The sequence below is a fragment of the Bidens hawaiensis genome, unplaced genomic scaffold, assembly GCF_021521415.1.
Source record: "Bidens hawaiensis isolate Kalapana, Puna unplaced genomic scaffold, B.hawaiensis_p1.1 tig00014716_1, whole genome shotgun sequence".
Lineage (NCBI taxonomy): Eukaryota > Viridiplantae > Streptophyta > Magnoliopsida > Asterales > Asteraceae > Bidens > Bidens hawaiensis.
In genome coordinates, this window is record NW_027492290.1 from 115,922 (window position 1) to 137,445 (window position 21,524).

The window sequence follows — 21,524 nt, forward strand, 5'->3', positions numbered from 1 at the left end:
ATAGGAATAGAAAGGCTGCTTTCAGTGAGACCCCCGACTCGATAGCGGTTTTGCATCAAGCCTTGACATAAGGCATATAACACTCAACCATCGGGACCCCGGCTGATTGGTGCATGTACCCTTGCCTCTTGGCTATCAGCGCCACCAGATGATACCTGATTAACCTTCCACCACTTTTAACGCTATTTTAACGAAATTAGTAAAAAATTTCAAAATTAGTGAAAATATTTACAGTGATAATAATAAAATAGTTAATAATAACAAAATAGTTTTTAATTTGATATATTTTGTGGAGACTATTAAGTGAAACAAAATATTTGAGGGACTAATATATATGCAAATAATGCTAACGGAAAATGGTAATTGTTTTGATAAGTTTAAAGGGTGTACATTTAGTAAAAATAGTATGACATGATATACTTTTAGCAACACCCTCAATATTTACGGTGCCAACATCTCAAAAATGAAATGGCCACAATGAAGGGCGTAAACTCAAAACTCTTTTTACTCTTTTTTGAGCTTTTATGTATAAAACTTCAATTCTACTTGAAACTAAGTTTTGAAACACTAGCTTGATTCGGACTCATCTTGTTTATTACTTATTAGCTATTTCACTATTTCTATGTATTTATTTAAGTATTTTTATATACGACTAATATATATACATACATATGTATGTATACGCATGTTCATATACGTAATAGTTTATTTAAGTTCTTTTTGTTGTAATTGTACATAATAATATTTATGTTGTAATTGTACATAATAATATTTATTACATAAATATTTGTTATATTATATTTTTATAAATAATATGTTCGTGCGAGCACATGTATGAAGCTCGATTCCTAGCTTCATCTTAGGTTGAATTTGTTTAAGCTCAACTCATTAGTTTAGAAGTTGGTCTTGAGTCTCCTACGACTGGCCAAGCTAGTTTACCCACTAGTAGCAAACTCATGATTTTTTCTTTTTATTAAAGTCAGTTTTCGAAACTGCGTAATGAATCGGTGTCAGGTGAAGGACAAATGACTGAATAAGTATGCATATTATACATAAACCATCTCACACCAAACATTTTTGCTTTTCTAGGTAGTTCTCCCTTCGTACACCCCTAGTGACATGTATACACAATAAACACAACCATTTTTATTGATATATTGCGACGAGAGTCGCATAAAATTGAATTACATAATCATAAACAAATGGATAAAGATAGAAAACACGTAAAAGCAAGCTTTTATCGATATGCACAATCAATTTTCACGGGCACTTCTTTTTGTTTCCTCGGGTAGTCATCTGAGCATAGCAATCACAAGATTCATAGTTACCCGAGGTGCCCGGAGGCACACAGTTGCACCTTCCACAACATGTTCCACAAGCCCTGTTGCATAGGTTAGGTCTTTTCGATAATATGCACCTTGCTGCACATGCTTTTCCACAATCTGCTTAATTTACATAAACCAATATCCATTATTCATTTGTAGCTTTTATCATGTTTTATACATTTTTTGTATAGTTAACAAAAAATAGCAGTTGTATTTATTTTTTAAAGATATAATGAATTGAATTGATACCGATCTTGATGGGTGTGGGTGTGGGTGTGGGTGTGGGTGTGCCAACACTAGCATCCTTCTGTAAACAGAGAAAAATATTAATAATTAAACATATAAATTATCATCCTGATGACATAAATATATAATGAACTTTAGAATTTTATTAAAAACCAAATGAAAACCTGTTAATTTTAAACTAGATAATAAAAACTAGCATGTGTTTAGGGTGGAAATAATATATTAATACAAGCATAATAAGTATTAAAAGTCTATATAAAAATGATTGAAGAGGAGAAGAAAATATTACTAGTTGAGTGGGATGGAAGGCTTGGGCAAGTTGGAAGACAAAAAGAGAGACGAGAAGTGAAGCAACAAAAGCTTTGAGGATACCCATTTTGTTTCACAAGATACTAAGATAGGATAGAGACTTGAGAGTTCGGTGTATTTGAGCATGAAGTAACCAATGTTTCAACTAGTATTTATAGGTGAGAGAAGAAGAAGAGAGATGGGGTCATGACATAACCCAATGATTACTATCAATTTAATAAGATATACAATTTCTTTTTCATAATATAGCTATTTTATAAGTGTGTATATATGTATGAACAATTTCATATGTAAAGATGTGATATATATGTGATTGCCTATTCACTTAAACTTGATATGAGACTTGTCATGCTTCTTTAAAAACGATGTTATTTAGAATCGTCTGATGCTCTTTTTAACCTTAACATTGCGTTTAGTTTTCAAACTATTTTCATTGTTGTATTGAGTTTTGTTGCACGCATGGTGAGTGTAGCGAATTACAACAATGTATCCGCTTGTTTGTTCCGTTGTAGTAATGAGCTTTTATTACGATGTAATGGAACATATAATGGGAACAGAATAACATAAAAGTTGAAAATGTACAAACCCAACGTAAAAACTCTTTAGTTGCTTCAAATAACACGTAGAAACTCATCACCTAAAATTAATATCCATTGGCACTTATCACAACAACTGGATGCATTTTTTTTTAGCTTAGCGACGTTGGTTTGGCATAGTGTGAGCGTATGATGCAAGATGGCTTTCATTTATGTGTTCTCAGTTAGAGGCTTGTTGGAGTTGCATTCTCATGTTGGTTTTGCTCTGTGGGTTGAGGGCGGGGCGAAAAAAGAAAATGTTAAATAATATATTTTAGAGTTTTAATCTTATTTGTAAACAACTTACTAGGTCAGCCTATTTAATTCCATTACATTCTAAACGAAGCCTGTTTATTTTACATGTTAGATAGATTAACCCAAACACAAGCTATTTATCATTAAACTAGTTAGTTTGATCAATTGCAAATCTAATTATTCTAGGTGTTTTAAGTAGTTATCATCCTATAAATTATTTCAATTAGAACTTAATCTAATCATCTAATTAAAACAAATGGGGATTATTTAAAATGACGATTATGAGCTATATATGTAAATACGACAAAGCCATAAAGTAAAGGAAGAAAGTCGTACGAGTATTCGGTGAGAGTGAGCTGTTTGACTATGACAACAATGCTGTGGGGACTCGTTCAAGGTTGGCATTATCATTAGTGTCATATACCAATTCTACAAGTTCGGCAGCAGGGAACGCAATAATCAACCTTATAACATTTATATAGTTTTCAATTATAATAATACTATAATCATTATTAATAATATTATTATTTATGTTTTTATACTATCATAAAATTTTAAGGATCCTGACATGAATGATATGAAAAGTTATATGTTTAATTCGTTTAGTTAAACATATCATGTTTAAAACTAGAACAAGAAACGTATTCTTATTTAGTTATTTATATGTTAACCTATCAACCAATTTATAATTTGATAAGCAACCCATTAACAAACTTGTCAATCTAGTTACAACCTGCTAAACTTGGTTAGACGAGTGAATTGTACAACTTTGTGTGTCTGGTTTTAAAACTTATTTTTATCGCAAAAGTAAATATATGAATCATTTCGTGTAGTAACTCTTTAGCTAGCTACATATAGCCAACGGCTATGGACTACGCGGATTTTATTTTTCTCAAATCTTAATAACGAAATAAATATATCCCATGTATTGATCACAGCTGGAAATTTGACCAAACACTCATTAAATATGCATTAGATTTTTAACACGACCAAAGTGATTGTTAAATATATAAATACTTTAAATAGGTCAAGTGGGCATCACAACCTTCACCGAGAGGTTGACAGACATGGACTTGTTTGTTATAGGGACCTCAAGAGAATTTGGATAAGATTCCTTCCCTTTATTTTAGAGATTAAGGGTTAAAATCCTGTATTTTAGGATCAATATCGATCAGTATGCTCATCCTTATAAGAGCATTCATATTTCTTCCACTATCGTTAACCTAAAATTATATTAAAAATCAATGCATTTTTACTCTCCCTTTCAGTTAAATTATAATTGTCTATATCTTTTATCATTACATTTTCTCTCTTATTTATTCACAATCACTTTAAAAAAATATTAAAAATTTAATAAGATGCTACAGGAAGTCAGTAACTTTTTAAATATATAGGAAAAATCCCTATAATATTTTTCTCGTTTATTTATAACATCCTAAACAACTTTTTAAATTATAAAAACATATTATTTGATGGATAGAATGCAAATGCTATAAGTGGTTTAGATGAGTATTTATGAGTACGTACGATAATTTGTTGTTAGAGAAAAACAAAAATAAAATAAAAACTTGTTATGGGTCCTTTTAGTCTAATTGTATTTGTATATTTTAGTATCAAGACTATATACTATTATAATATTTAGTTTCAACAGTCGTTTATTGACTTATCTTAGTGTATGCATACACTTCAAATTGGACTTGTCTTCTTCCGTGGAAAACATCGCTTTAGGGATTAAAAAAATAAGTTAAAATCCAACAGCTTAAAATGAAGAAAAAACTAAAGAAACTTGTATATAATCTAATCAAATTATAAAATTAATAAAGAATACGAACCTATCAACCTAAATCAACTCTCATCAAACAAGAAGTTTTGAAGTTTTACTAAAAAGACAAATCAATTAATTACCTAATCAATCAAGTCTCATAGAACAGAAGTTAGCAATTTAATCTGAATGAATAAACTTCAACAAAGCAATTTAATCTAAGAAATTCCGGCATAGTTTTCACCATGGTGTTCATATTCCTTTTGAAAAAAAAAAAAAAAAAAAAAAAAAAAAAAAACTAGTGTGATTGTAATTTCGTGTGTATATTATATCTAGTCTAGCCTCTTGCTAGTTTAGTTATTAGGCCATAGAAAAAAAAAAGTTAATATGGTTCTCTTAACAATCCATGATATCAACAATGAGGTTCAACCAAGATTTTATAACAAATTGTCACCATTGGGCAGCTAATTCCAAACAGAATGAAAACCGGTTTATAAACGATTATTATAATCAGAGTGCAGCTAATTCCACTTGTTTTAAACTCTTTACATAAACAATTTAATAAACTCGATTTCGTATGTTTATTATTTGTTAGTTAGTTTATTAACATTATTATTATTATTATTAAAAATGTATTTAACTAGTTTTATTACAATAACTATACATAATATAATATGCTATATTACATATAATATTTATATAAATTCCAGGCCGTATAGCTGACTCTAATAAAGCTCGGTGTATAAAGTTCGACTTAAAACTCTTTTATTAAATAACCCACATTATAATAAGCTTGATTTGGTTTGCGCTTTTAGCAATCTTATCAAAAGTACCTCATGATAAAGCTCAACTTACATACGTCCTTAGTAGTTAGTAATCACCATGGAATCATGGATACACAATAAACACAACCATTTATTATTGCGACGAGAATCACATAAATTTGAATTACATAATTAAGAAAAACGAAAAAAATACATATTGAATACATAAGCATATGAACGATTTAGGGTCGATTATCGAAGAGAAATGTAAGTTGTAAGGAATTTTCATGGGCATTTCTTTTTGTTTCCCCGAGTGGTCATCTGAGCATAGCAATCACAAGATTCATAATTGCCTGAAGTGCCCGGAGGCACACAGTTGCACCTTCCACAACATGTTCCGCAAGCCCTGTTGCATAGGTTAGGTCTTTTTGATAGTATACACCTTGCTGCACATGCCTTTCCGCAATCTGCCCATTTTACACCAACCAATCTTTATTAGTATAAATAGCAAGGGGTGATTCAAAATTTATCTGTTATATCCAGCGAACTATAACTTCAACTTTGTTACATTAGAGGATTACTATGCTACACATAATTACACTCTTATCAACTTGGATACGTTTTTTTAATGGTTAACCATAAAAAAAATTAACAACTAATGAATTGAAATGATACCAATCTTGATGGGCGGGTATGTGCCAACACTAGCAGCATCCTGTAACAAAAATTACAAAACGTAAATATAATTGTAAAGAAGATGGTTGTAGTGAAAGTAATGTTTATTACTTGAAGGTGTGAGAAATACATAAACAACTACATCTATTTATACACAAATAAACCCTAGCTATCAAACCATAAAAGGCCCATGGGCTTTAGCCAACTATATGGGCTAAAACCCTAATTATAACTAAATACAATTAACACTCCTCCTCAAGTTGGAGCATAGATGTTAATCATGCCCAACTTGTTACAAATAAAATCTATCTGAGCTTTCCGGAGCGGTTTAGTTAGAATATCTGCTAGCTGAAAATTTATCTTCACATGAACTGGTTGAATGGAAGGAGGATCAGTTTGTGTGCCTACTACTCGATCTCTGATAAGGTGGCAGTCGACCTCAATATGTTTTGTCCTCTCATGAAATACTTGATTCTTGGCTATGTGAATGGCTGACTGACTATCACAGTATAACCTCATCAAGTCATTAGAAACAACCCCGAGCTCTCTGAGAAGACGACGAACCCATGTCATCTCTGATGTTAAATCTGCCATGGCTCTATACTCCGATTCGGCACTCGACCGGGAAACCGTGTGTTGCTTCTTACTCTTCCATGATACAAGATTTCGTCCAACAAACACACAATATCCGGTGGTAAATCGTCGAGAAATCGGACAACCTGCCCAATCTGCATCTGAGAACCCTGATATCCGACCATCTCCTTCTTCCGTGAAGGCACCTACACGACAATGACCCTGATCGGAGTATAATATACCCAAGCCAGGTGAGGTCTTAAGATATCTTAAGACACGAATGGCAGCATTCCAGTGACCGGTGTATGGTGTAGCCATAAATTGGCTCAGAACAGTGACAGTAAAGGAGATATCTGGTCGTGTGACGGTTAAATAATTAAGTTTACCAACCAACCGTCTGTATCGCTCAGGATCTTTCATTGGATCTCCTTCCTTTGGGAGGAGTTTCTTTGTAGGAAGCATTGGGGTATCAACAGGTTTACAACCCAATAAGCCACATTCAGTTAACATATCAAGAACATACTTTCGTTGGGAGAGAAGTATTCCTTGTGGAGAGCGGGATACTTCTATGCCAAGGAAATACCTCAATCGACCTAAGTCGCTGACCTGAAACTGAGACTGAAGAAACTGCTTGAGTTCGATAATCCCGACCTCGTCATCACCTGTGATTATAATGTCATCCACATAAACAACTACGATAATCCTCTTTCCTTTCTGGTGTCTAAAGAAGACAGAGTGATCGTAGGCACTCCGAGTCATCCCAAACTGTCCCATAACACTAGAGAATCGACCAAACCATGCCCTGGGAGACTGTTTAAGACCATATAGAGAACGACGTAGTCTACAAACTTTCGAGGCCTCCTCCTCAACAACGAACCCTGGGGGCTGCTCCATATATACCTCCTCCTCAAGAACACCATTAAGAAAGGCGTTCTTGACATCAAGCTGATGGAGCGGCCAATGATTAATGGCAGCAAGAGCGATACAAATACGGACAGATGACATTTTAGCAACCGGAGAGAAGGTTTCATCGTAATCAATGCCATATGCCTGAGAATACCCTTTTGCAACCAACCGAGCCTTTAAGCGGTGTAAGGAGCCATCCGGGTGTAGTTTAACCGTAAACACCCAACGACAACCAACAATACGCTTCCCTTTAGGAAGTGTTTCAAGATCCCATGTATGATTGGACTTTAGAGCCCCAATTTCATCTTCCATAGCCTGTCTCCATCCTGGGTGAGCGAGAGCGCTCGTCACATTCTTGGGAATCGGGTAGGAATCAAGGGTAGTGGTGTACGCATGAGATTCAGGAGATAGGTGGGTGTAGGCAACATAGTCCTGAATTGGGTAACGAGTACATTTCCGGGGTTCCTTGCGAAAGGAAATAGGTATATCGGGAAGTGGGGCACCAGGAGGATCATAAACGGGTGTATCAGAGGTTGTTGGATCGGGTAAGGATGTATTAGTGAGAGGTGTGGATTGCTCAGATGTAGACGGAGTATCGGAGGGTATTTCGGGGTCGTGGCCAGGGTGTGAATCAAGAGTCGCTGATGTTTGACCCCTACCCCGCCTAGCATATGTGAAAAGCAGTGGCGGAGATTCTGTCGGTGGGTCAGAATCAGTAGAGATTGGATCGGTAGAAGGAATTGACACAGGAATGGTGGGGATGAAGGGAGATGTGGGTATATCGAGGTCGGGAAACGGGTCAGAAACAGGAGTGGAACACTCGAGAAAGTAAGGAGACTCGTGAAAAGTGACATCGGCACTGGTAAAGTATCGGTGAAGTGATGGGCTATAGCATCGATACCCTTTTTGAACCCGTGAGTAACCAAGAAAGACACAACGAATGGCTCGGGGATCAAGTTTGATGGTTTTTGGACTATGGTCATGAACATAGGCGACGCAACCAAATACTTTAGGTGCGAGAGGAAATGGATCATCGTTGGGAAATAGTACCGAAAACGGTGTTTTACCATGAAGAACGGTTGAGGGCATGCGGTTAAACAGATATGTGGCAGTGAGAACGGCATCTCCCCAAAAACGATGAGGAACACGTGATTGGATCATGATTGTGCGAGCAACATCCAATATGTGACGATTTTTGCGTTCGGACACACCATTTTGTTGAGATGTATAAGCACACGATGATTCATGAATAATGCCGTTGGTTTTTAAGTATGAAGAAAAGTCGGTGGAAAAATATTCTTTAGCATTATCAGATCGAAAAGTTTTAATGGTGGTGTTAAATTGGTTTTGAACATAAGCATTAAATTCTCGAAATATGGAAAATACCTCACTACGAGATTTCAACAAATAAACCCAAGTAGTGCGAGAATAGTCATCAATAAAGGTAATAAAATATTCAAAACCCAACGTAGATTTGATAGGGCAAGGACCCCATACATCAGAATGCAACAGTTCAAAACAAGAACTGACTCGATTGGGCACCCTATAGGGATAGGGACGCCTGGTATGTTTACCAAGTTGACACGACTCACAATGAAAATTAAAAGACGAAAGTGGTAAATCTGGTCGCATTTGCCTCAGAACCGCTGTAGAGGGATGACCTAACCGACAGTGAGCCTCCCTGACAGCGGAATCACATAAGTTTGCTACAGGATGCGAAAACGGGGATATACGATAGAGACCTCCTGATTCAAAACCAGTACCAATTACCCGGTTTGTTCCTAGTTCATGAAAAACGCAGTGAGTTGGGTAAAAGGTCACAGAACAGTTATTTTGTTTGGTAATCTGACTCACTGAACAAAGACTGGTAGGAAATTTAGGAACAAATAGGATAGAAGACAGTTTTAGGTTTTCCGAGTTACTGATGGATCCTATGCCGAGAACATGACATGAAGATCCATCGGCAAGACGTACCGGTGCATGGGAAACATTTTGAAGACTAGAAAAAATACCCCGATTCTCAGTCATGTGATGTGTGGCTCCAGAATCAATCACCCATGATAAGTCAAGGCTAGAAGGTTTACCTGAATGTGCCGAGCTGGTTTGAGGATGAGGCAACTGGGAGGTAAGAAACCGTTGAATAAGATCATGCTCCTCTTTAGTAAATGTATACATGTATGTATTTTCGCCCATAGTGATACACGAAACTGAAAATTGACTGTGAACAGTAACAAGTGCGGGTGGAGGGCGGGAACAGATTCCGGCGTAAACAGTTAATCGTCGTGAACAGTTAATCCCGGCAGCGAACAGTAACTTTCCGGCAGTGAACAGAAATTCCGGCAAACGAACAGTAACTTCCGGCAGTGAACAGTGACTTCCGGCGTGAACAGTGATTTCCGGCGATGAACAGTACTCCGAGTGAAACAGTGATTCCGGCGTGAACAGTATTCTGATGAACAGTGATTCCAACGTGAACAGTGCTCGTCGGTGAACAGTACTTTCACGGTCGAAAAAAAAAAAGATTTCGTGACAGGACAGAACAACAAGGCAGGGGCTTGTTTCAGATCTGAAGGCTGCTGGTGACGGCTGGTCAGACTCGGGTTCGGGTCAGATCGCGGCTAGGGTTTGGATCGAGAGCCGTAGCTCTGATACCATGTAAAGAAGAGGGTTGTAGTGAAAGTAATGTTTATTACTTGAAGGTGTGAGAAATACATAAACAACTATATCTATTTATACACAAATAAACCCTAGCTATCAAACCATAAAAGGTCCATGGGCTTTAGCCAACTATATGGGCTAAAACCCTAATTATAACTAAATACAACTAACAATAATAACAGACAACTATACAAAGTATCATCCTATGGTATAAAAAAATATGCCATAAACTTAATTATACATATTAGCATGTTAAATATAATGATTAGTATATATATAAGAATTATGTAAGTTGGATTAGAAGTTTAGATTCATACTAGAATGGAAAGTATAACCTGGAAAATCATATGAGATAATGTGTTTAGAGTGTAAATAATATGTTAATTAATACAAGCATATTAAATTATTAAGTATTAAAAGTTAATAGAAGAAGAAGAAGAAGAAGAAGAAGAAGAAGAATTACGAGTTGAGTGGGATGAAAGGCTAGGGCAAGTTGGAAGACAAAAAGAGAGACAAGGAGTGAAGCAACAAAAGCTTTGACGATACCCATTTTGTTTACAAGAGTTAGGTGTGTATGCGAGTATGAAAGAACCAATGTTTCAGCTGGTATTTATAGGTGAGAGGGAGAACAAGAAGAAAGAGATGGGGTCATAACACAACTAGCTAATGATTACTTTAGTTTCAATGAAATATTAAATGAGAACAAAAAATATATGGCCATACTTGTTAAAAAGAAACATTGTCATAGGTGTTAAGTGAATCATTCAAATTTTTGTATTTTGTTACCGTGTATCTGTAAGCATTGGTTTTTTGTTTGCGTATCTTGAAAAGTATATGTGGGTTACTTGATCTGATGTCCAGAAGGCTATGATAGCTCGTGACGTGGTTTTTGAAGAGAAAAAGACTTGGCATGGTCTAATTTGGGACAACAACGAAGAAATGGAGCTTGCGCCTGGTTCGTTTTGGGTTGGTAGGAACAAGGTTGTTGATACCGGAGTAGGACAAGTTGTAACCAAGCCTATGAAAAGCAACAACTTTAGCAACGACTATTCAGCTTTGTCGCCAGATTAATTTAACAATGGAATCAGTGAAAGCTTCAGCTTCTGTCGATAATTCAATATCTCATCAACCAATTTAGCGACAAATTTGGTACTCTGGTTGTTAATACCAGCAGCTCCACAACACGATTAACATTACCATCAGCGACTACTTCAGTGGCAGCAACACTTAACGAACCAAAAATTAATGTAACATGATCCTCATGTGTTCCTCTCACACCGGTTAAGTTCAATAACTGTGTCCAATGGTCGGAAGTGAAGGACATCGAGTTTCTTTTGTTAAAAGAAGGTGAACCGAGTAATTTTGGTGAAGCAAAATCTAAACCAGGTGGATAAAAGCTATACAAGTGGAACTTGAATCTATTAACGAAACAACATGTGGAAATTGACTGAACTACTAAGAGAGACTAAAGCAAGCGGATTGAAAGGGGGTTTTCAAGATGAAGCAAGACTCGTGATAAAAGGGTTACGTGCAACAACCCATAGTCGACTTTGACTAGGTCTTTACTTTGGTGGCAAAGCTTGAAATCATTCGTGTGCTCAATGCCATGGCAACTATCAAGGACGGGAATTACATCATTTGTGTGTAATGTCGGCATTTTTACACGAGGAGCTACAAGAAGAGGTCTTTGTTTCTCAAGCGGGTGGGTTCGTTAAACACAAGGAAGAAACACAAGGTCTACAAGTTATGCAAGGCTTTATACCGTTTGAGGCGAGTATTGTGGAATACCAAGTTTGATGGTATTCTATGGGGTTGAAAAATGCGAGGTGCTCGTAAGAACAAGCTAGGTACCAAAGATAGATTGGGGCCGAATTCTTATTGTCAATGCGTATGTCGATGATTTGGTCATTACAGATGCGAACAACGATCACATAAAACTTGTGATATCTAAGAAGTTTGAAACGTTCGATTTGGGAAAGCTTACTTACTACCTCATAATCGAAGTCTGATAGTTGAAGAACAAGATTCAATCCATGAAATTGCTTATGCTTGGTGGTTAGTGTAAAAAACCAGGATGGGGGAGTTTTATACAAAAAGTGTACCCATAGATCCTAATATAAAGTTGTGTAAAGCCGAGGATTATGTTGATGCAGATGCAATGGAGTAATGAAAGTTTTTTGGGTGTCTTCATTACTTGTTAAACACTCGACCTGACATGGTGTTTCGGTTGGCATGGTTGGTATATTCATGTAAACTCCAAAGAAGTCTCACTTGGCAGCAATTAAATAAATTAATTCTTAAGTTTATTCCAATAGTTGTTGGATAAGCGATCATGTATAAATGAGGCGGGTCAAAGGTGTTGATCAGGTACATTGATAGAAGCTATAATATTGATGAAGATAATGGAAGAAGCACTACTAGTCATGTGTTATATTATGGAGGAGCCTTGATTTTCTAGCTTTGTACTCACAAAAGCAATGCAACATGGCAGTTTCATCATGCAAGGCGAAGTACATGATCACGGGCATGGCTCTAGGCCAAGTCGTATGGTTATGTGAATTGTTGGTGTAACTGATCGGAGGGAAATTGCGATAAATGATTTAAAGATCGATAACACATCAGCGATTGCATGGTTAAAAATCTTGTATTTCATAGTCGTAGCAAGCATATTATATATGGGGTTTGTAGAACGGAAAGAGTTAGCGGTGGAGCACATTAGTGGCAAGGAACAATAGACCGAAATTCTTACGAAACTTATTGCAAGAATCAAGTTTGATGAAATGCGAAGATTTCTTGGTATTGAAGACCTCCTAGTTTTGAGTTAGGAAATTATGGGGTGATTGTTGGTAGTTTCCTTATAATAATCTCAACATGTCTACTAGGTTGAGCCTATTTGGGCTTGTAGATTTCATTAATAATGTAATGGGTTACAATTAGGGTTTTATTATATTTGGTATTATTTGTTGGTCAAGTTGGGTCATCCTTATAAATACATAACCATGATTAGAGTATTGGATGAGAGATTACCGCAATCGAGTTTTGAGTTAGTTTCCTTAATTATAATAATATGAGAATGCATCCTAAATTATTTGTTTTGTTTGTGTTTCTGGTTATTAATTCGTCCCGAGGACTAATAGGCGGTCAAGCATGTGAGTAGAATCAGCCAATGCAATATTGTGTGATATGTAATAACTTGTTCTTCTTGTTATCGTATCATCCAATCAACCAAAATATGTATATGATATGAGAAAAAAAAAGTAAACAAACAAACTCAAACATTATCATATCGAAAATTAAAAACTCAACGTTTAAAAGTTGCATATTTCCTCAAATCACCTCTCAACTCTTCCCAAATAGTGCACCCCCATAACTTTTTGTGCACTTAAAACTAGTCTATGTATGCAATATGACAAAACATATATAGCAAAATCCTAACAAGCTAGAATAATAGACGGCTTTTACGCTTTGCGTTAGCTCTTTAACACTCACTAGGTCTTTTTTAAAGTGTGTTTCAGGATGATAGAAGATGAAACCACCGTCCCCGCATATTAAGTATAATAGGTGGTGTGTGCCTAGTCGCCTACTTTGTCTTCTGAATGCTTCCTCCTTGTAGCAGTTGGTGTCATATCCTTAAATTGTAAACTGCTCTCAAACGGACAAAACTAAGTGCTTTAGATCACAAATTGATAAGCATATAATTATAATGGTTTACTAATTCATACGATGGCAAGAGTAAAAAGAGTAAAGTTAGATTTAACTCTTACGAACACGCTGTTGTGAAGTGCGTGACATGCAGTAGGGTCATTCGTTGTGAAGTGCGTGACATGCAGTAGTGTATTAAGACGCATGTGAGGAATCAAAATACATAAAACAATTAAGGAAACGAAGAAATGCCTCCTACAAGTATTCGGTGAAAGTGAGCTGTTGAAAATGACAACAAAGCCGTGGGGACTCGTGCATGGTTGGCATATGGTACCAACTCCACAAGTTTGGTCTTAGCCAAAACAAGAAACAACCTTATAATCCTTATTAAATAGAAAATAAATTTTATTAATATCATTCCACGAGATTATAGATTACAAAGAGTTATAATAATCATAACTTGTTAGATATAAGTATTTATATTTAACATTAATGTCAAAAGTGAAGTATCCGGATAACATATAAAAAGTAACTGGCCAATACACTATAAAATGTAGAAGAGTTACGTCTGTTAGTACGTGAATAACATATAAAAAGCAACTGTTCAATACGCCATGAAATTTAGAAGAGTTGCGTCTGTTGGCCGTCAGATCATTGTTAGATCACCGATATTGTTTATTAAGTACATACTTATATTCCTTATAATCCGGTTTCTTAACTCATTGCGTTTAGAAATTTCACTAAATACATGCTAAATATGCGCTAGATATTCACTGGATTATCAACAAAACAAAATGATTGTTAACTAAATACATATTAAAATTTGGTCAAGTCGGATTCGCAACCAAATAGGTATATGAAGAGACGTGGATCGACTCACTGGTAGACGATCTACTTTCCTCGGGTGTGATTAGGCTATTTCACCGATGGTTCTCTTGGATCTGTGTTCTTCCACCTACAAAATGAACAGCACCGTCAACTTACCCCTCAGAAAGGGACAGAGGGGTCCTCTTTGGGGTAACCCTCCGGTGTGAGAATAAGTATTTGTGGGAGAATATAATAATATCAGAGTAAGGAAATCTGGAAAGTATTGCTTAATAGCTGAGTACTCTGTAATTGGATGTGATTGGATGTGATTGTGTGTGTTACTGACTGTAACTGTCTGTTGTTGGATGTAATTGAATGTCCTTGAATGTGGAGTTGATGTGGTATTTATAATGCTAGGGTTTCCACTGATTGGGCTCAGCCTTGTTGGCCTCCTCCAATTGACTTGCGCCACGTGTCCTTGGGGACACCTGGTGCTTTTTCATTGGTTATAATCACGTGGTAGCACATGGGTTTTGCTGAGTTGTCCACCTTTCATTGGCAGCTGTCAACATCAGCATATTCTTATTCCTTAAAAGATACCTTCTGGAAGGTTGTCTGACGTGCACAATCAAGGTTGCCCTAATCCTGATTTGGATAAGGACGAGGTTGATTATGTGCATGTGTGATACGCGCCTATCCTGAGGATGCGCGAGGTCTTCTCTTTATTCTCACTCGCAGATGTTTCATGCGCAGATGTGATGTGACACCCGGTAAATTCCCAACCCCTTAAACTAAGTAATCAACCTAATAATTAGGTGATTGTAAATATTATGTGCGCCATGTTAGTCAGCGCGTGCATTTGTTATGTGCGCCCTGCGCGAGCGCGCCATGTTAGTCAGCGCGTGCATTTGTTATGTGCGCCCTGCGCGAGCGCGCCATGTTAGTCAGCGCGTGCATTTGTTATGTGCGCCCTGCGCAAGCGCACCATGTTAAGAACCAGCGTGAGCATATGTTATATGCGCCATGCGTGAACGTTTTGGCCTTATGTTTTTCATGAAACTTTATGTTGTCTAAATGGGTTGACCGTCACGCATGAGGCTAAGGCGGGTGCATCCCAAAACCAATTATGCGCGTGCGGGAGGGGAACTAACCTACCCGCATGGCGGGAACGTTGAGAACTAGTTTGTCTGAAGCTCCAAGATGGAATTGACTTCAACATGACTGATCACTATGTTGAAATACCAAGACCACCTGGAGAATCTACAAATGAAACTCAAATGTCCCTAACTGCGAGAAGGTTACGCACCTACCCGCAGCAAAGAAATGTCCTTCACGCAGAAAGCTATGCGCACAAAGTATTACGCGCAGAACACTTAGTCTATTCTCCAGACATAAGGAGATTACTCCCGCCCAAAAGGAAACAGTAGCGTGTTTCAGAGATTTTCCACTTTTTACTGTACACTGACAAAAGTACCTGAAAAAGCACACTGTAACATGAAAAGTCAACTGTCAGCCACCCTATTCTCACCAACCCCAGACCTGCATGTCCTGTCCAAATCAAATCAAGATCTTTTATCCACTCCTCCACTTTTAAGTAAACAATAAACAATAATAATTTCCATACTTTATCATCATTACACCTAGATATGAAAAGATTTCAATCCCCTAAAGCAAGGGATTGTGTTCCCTTGAGTTTGCCTATAAATTTGTAACCTAAATTATCACCCAAAACACACTTCAAAGAACTACAAACTTGCACTAATCCTCTCCCAAGCATCCGTTGTTTCCAGCTCCGATCCTGTTACTAGACCTTCGATTCCGAGGCCAACACCAAGAAAACCCGAATCTCGATTAATCCCTTAACAAGAACCTCAGGTGAGTCTCACAGCCCCCATTTCACTATTTTCACTGTTTTTAACCTGTTTTCGGGGCGAGGGACACGTGTTTAAATTACGATTTATCATGTTATACTTACAAGTTATGCAAACGATTGTGTTTAAATTATGTTTCATGATGAGCAATGCAAACGGTTATCTATGGTTTACGATGTATGTGCGCCAGAATTCGAGTAAGTGATCACTTTACCATTGGAACTCTAAGGGTAGGGACTGCTGGTTTGATCCACCCACTCGTAGGGGTCGCACCTCTTTGCATGGACGAGTGCCTAGTATGGTCATGGGGCAGTACTATGGGTTTGAGCCCGCTCGTAGGGGTCGCGCCACTTTGCATGGACGAGCGCCTTGTTTTCCGGCACAACGTCCGCGCGTAACCCGCGGGACGGAATTATTATTTTAGCTCGTAGTGGCAGCGCCACTTTGCATGGACGAGCACATGTTCCTGAAACGTCCGCGCGTAACCCGCGGGACGGTATTACTTATTTTAGCTCGTAGTGGCAGCGCCACTTTGCATAGACGAGCACAGTTCCCAGAAATGTTCGCGCGTAACCCGCGGAACGATTTTATCAGAATATGTTGATATAACTATGTTTTACCAAGCTTGTGCTTTAATGATGCTACCAGAATTATGTTTCAGAATGATTATGATGCAATACGATTTATCAAGTTACTAAAACTTGTGAACTCACTCAGTTTATACTGATTCAAATGTTTTTACGTGTCTTTCAGGAGATAATTAGGTAGCGCATGGAGTCACACTTAGAGCACCTCACGCTGAACATCTAAAACCAGCTTTTTGGAAGATTTTAGTTCTATCCCTTCGATGCGCGTGGTTGTTCCCACCGCGCAAGGGGATATGGCTTGGAAATCTTCAACAGTTTTATACTTGGATGTTTTTATAATTTTTAAACAATGTAATGTATTTGTATTAAACATTTCATGCGCAATGAAAATCTTTGAATGTTTGCAATGGCCCGTGCTTAATTATCAATCCCCACTCGCGCGCGCCCGGCTGTTTCCGCCGCTCAGGGCCGGGTGTGACAGATTGGTATCAGAGCACTGGTTATAGCGAACTAGGAAAAGAAGTTTTAACCTAGACTATAACCGTTGGGGAATCACATGAAATACTTTTCAAAGAAAATATTTTCAAAAAAAAAAACTATACACACACTTAGGAACACGGGTCACACAGTGTAGTAAATAATGATAACATTATGTGCTCAGAGTACATGCGCTAAGTTTGATATATTTCCATTCTCTTTTAAAGCGAGAATGCCTCCGACTAAAGCCAAAGGAATTACCATGACACCCGAGGAACTCGCGGAAATAATCGCGCAGGCGATTGCGACACATGAGGCCAGCAAGGCCGAATCAAGTCAGGGTCGTCAGAATGAGACCCCAGAACCCGAATCAGGAGCCTTGGACAAAGGATGCTCCTACAAGACATTCATGGCCTGTAAGCCTTGGCCATTCAAGGGAACCGAAGGGGCCATTGGGCTCTACAACTGGATTGACAAGATGGAGACAGTTCTCTCCATTAGCGGATGTAGTGAGAACCAGAAGGTCCTTTACGCGACCTGCATGTTCCAAGAAGCAGCTTCGTCTTGGTGGAAGCTTCAAACGAAAACCTTGGGGCGAGAAGTTACTCTCCACAAGACCTGGGAGGAACTGAAGGAAATGATGATGAGAAAGTTCTGCTCTCGCGCAGAAATCCAGAGTCTGCAACAGGAATTCTGGAACCACACCATGGTAGGAACGGATATCGACGCCTACAACAACCGGTTCAATGAGCTTTGCCAGTTGGTGCCAGACATGGCAAACACGGAGGAAAAGAAGATCGAGAGGTATATTTTTGGGTTACCTCCTGTTGTTAGGGTTCCGCTCAACGCCGCAGCGCCTCCAACCTTTGATGAGGCGGGTAGCGCGGGCCATCACCCTTACAAGGGATACGGTTCGTGCGGGTATGTTGACTCCGCGCGGAACCGAGCAGCGAACCTCTGATCCCAAGAGGAAATGGAACTCTCACCACCGAGGGTCCGACTCCAAGCAGCCACCGTTCAAGAAGCAGGAAAGCGCAAGGGTTTACGCGATTCAGGCCGCGGAGCCACCACGAAAAGGATACAGCGGGCCTCGCCCATGGTGCAACAAATGCAAGTATCACCACGAGGGTGAATGCGCAAGAATCGAATGTGCCAAATGTGGCAGACCAGGGCACAAGACGATGAATTGCCGTGTCAGAGACGCTGGAGCAAGCGACAACTGCTACGCATGCGGGAAGCCAGGGCATTTTAGTCGGGATTGCCCGCAAAAGGGAAACCAAGCTCGCGGGAGAGCTTTTGTGATCGGCGCAGGCGAAGCTAAAGAAGAGCCGAATGTGGTAACCGGTACGTTTTTGCTTAACGGACATTTTGCATCTGTCTTATTTGATACTGGCGCTGACCTAAGTTTTATATCTGCTGAGTTTAAAAACTCCCTAGGCTTAGCAACCAGTAGGCTAGACACGCCTTATACTATAGAACTAGCCAATGGTAGGCAGTTATGCGCGAACGAAAGAACTGAAGAATGTGTAATAGTCATGGGAGGTCACGGGTTCAATATTAACTTGTTACCAATAGACTTGGGAAGTTTTGACATTGTGGTAGGTATGGATTGGTTAGTCGAGAACCACGCGGAAGTTATTTGCCATGAGAAGCAGGTTCGGATCCCACTGTTGAACGGAGAAACCTTGGTAATTCAAGGGGAAAGAAGGGGAGTTGCGACGAAACTGATTTCGTGCCTAAAGGCGCGCAAGTGCCTAAGGAAAGGGTGCTACGCCTTCCTGGCGCATGTCGTAGAGAAGAAAGGAGATGAGCGAAGAATTGAAGACTTACCAGTAGTGCGCGAATTTCCAGAAGTTTTTCCTGAAGATTTGCCCTGATTGCCGCAGCCGTGACAAGTCGAATTTCGTATTGATTTAGTCCCAGGAGCTGCGCCAGTAGCTCGAGCGCCTTATCGATTAGCTCCATCTGAGATGCAAGAGCTATCCAATCAGTTACAGGAACTATTGGATAAGGGTTTCATACGCCCAAGCTTTTCACCTTGGGGAGCTCCAGTACTGTTTGTTAAGAAGAAGGATGGTTCGTTCAGAATGTGTATTGACTACAGGGAGCTGAACAAGCTGACAGTCAAAAATCGGTACCCCTTACCGAGGATTGACGACCTATTTGACCAGTTGCAAGGATCCAGTTATTATTCGAAGATAGATCTACGGTCAGGATACCACCAACTTAGGGTCCATGAGGAAGATGTGCCGAAAACAGCCTTCCGAACTAGATACGGCCATTATGAGTTCTTAGTGATGCCTTTCGGGCTAACTAATGCGCCGGCTGTGTTCATGGATCTGATGAACCGTGTGTGCAAACCATACTTGGACAAGTTTGTGATTGTGTTTATAGATGATATTTTGATTTACTCTCGGACCAAGGCCGAGCATGAGCAACACCTGAGATTGATTTTGGAATTGTTGAGGAAAGAAAAGTTGTATGCGAAGTTTTCAAAATGTGAGTTTTGGCTTAGAGAAGTTCATTTTCTCGGTCACGTTGTAAACGAGAAAGGAATACACGTTGATCCTTCTAAAGTCAAGGCCATCGAAAACTGGGAAGCGCCAAAAACCCCAACTGAGGTGAGGCAATTCCTAGGGCTAGCTGGCTACTATCGACGCTTCATTGAGAACTTCTCCAAAATAGCTCTACCTCTGACCGCGCTAACTCAGAAAGACAAGAAGTTTGTTTGGGGCGAAAATCAGGAAACAGCATTTCAAATGTTGAAACAGAAGTTATGTAGTGCGCCAATTTTGTCTCTGCCCGGGGGGACGGATGACATCGTCGTTTACTGCGACGCTTCACATCAAGGACTCGGATGTGTCCTTATGCAGCGAGACAAAGTCATAGCGTATGCCTCGCGCCAACTCAAGACCAATGAAAAGAACTACACAACGCATGATCTGGAACTTGGAGCGGTTGTCTTCGCGCTAAAGATTTGGCGCCATTACCTCTATGGTACAAAGTGTGTAATCTTTACGGATCACAAGAGCCTTCAACATATATTTGATCAAAAGGATTTAAACATGAGGCAACGAAGATGGGTGGAGTTGTTGAATGATTATGATTGTGAAATTAAGTACCACCCTGGAAAGGCGAATGTGGTAGCAGACGCGCTAAGTAGGAAGGAGCGAATAAAAACGCTACGAGTCAAGGCTCTAAGGTTGACCATTCACGCAGATCTCTCTATCCGCATCCGAGACGCTCAGCAAGAAGCCTTGAAACCAGAGTTTGTTAAAAACGAATGCCTTGGGGGTATGGTTAAGAACTTGGATCTGAAAGAGAACGGCAATCTATATTTCGCTAACCGCATATGGGTCCCTCTCAAGGGAGGATTGCGCGAGCAGGTATTGAACGAAGCTCACAAGACGCGGTATTCCGTACATCCTGGCGCAGACAAGATGTACCAAGATGTTAAAACGCTGTATTGGTGGCCCAATCTTAAAGGCGCCATCGCGACGTATGTCAGTAAGTGCCTGACGTGTTCGAAGGTAAAGGCTGAATACCAGAAACCATCAGGGTTGCTTCAACAGCCAGAAATTCCCATGTGGAAGTGGGAACAAATCTCTATGGACTTCATCACCAAACTGCCAAGGACACCTGGGGGTTATGACACAATATGGGTTATTGTGGATCGGCTAACTAAGTCAGCGCACTTCCTGCCGATCAAGGAAACCGATAAGATGGAAAAGTTAGCCCGACTGTATATTCGAGAAGTAGTTTCAAAACATGGAGTCCCAGTGTCCATCATTTCTGATAGAGATAGTCGGTTCACCTCAAGATTTTGGAGATCGTTACAAGGAGCTCTAGGTACTCGCCTTGATATGAGTACAGCTTATCATCCTCAAACGGATGGGCAAAGCGAGCGAACAATCCAGACATAGGAAGATATGCTACGCGCGTGCGCAATCGATTTCGAAGGTAGCTGGGATACTCATCTCCCATTGGTTGAATTTTCTTACAACAATAGCTATCACACAAGCATTAAGGTTGCGCCGTTCGAAGCTTTGTATGGGCGCAAGTGTAGATCCCCACTGTGCTGGGCTGAAGTGG

The 21,524-nt window shown here is 39.1% G+C and overlaps 1 protein-coding gene and 1 pseudogene across 2 annotated transcripts; both read right to left on the reverse strand.

The window, feature by feature from the left end:
* Positions 1–1,067: 1,067 nt before the first annotated feature.
* Positions 1,068–1,963, reverse strand: LOC143547402 (gibberellin-regulated protein 1 pseudogene; annotated as a pseudogene). Its single transcript, XR_013137763.1, has 3 exons — positions 1,861–1,963; positions 1,575–1,632; positions 1,068–1,442 (listed from the first exon to the last, which is right to left on the reverse strand). The product of XR_013137763.1 is annotated as a gibberellin-regulated protein 1 pseudogene (transcript).
* A 3,430-nt stretch (positions 1,964–5,393) lies between these two features.
* On the reverse strand, positions 5,394–10,603 carry LOC143547387 (snakin-2-like). The gene is made up of 3 exons (XM_077038824.1): positions 10,512–10,603; positions 5,912–5,951; positions 5,394–5,703 (listed from the first exon to the last, which is right to left on the reverse strand). Exons 1-3 carry the CDS (start codon positions 10,596–10,598, stop codon positions 5,522–5,524), a joined length of 309 nt encoding a protein of 102 aa, XP_076894939.1. The 5' UTR covers positions 10,599–10,603; the 3' UTR covers positions 5,394–5,521.
* Positions 10,604–21,524: the final 10,921 nt, after the last annotated feature.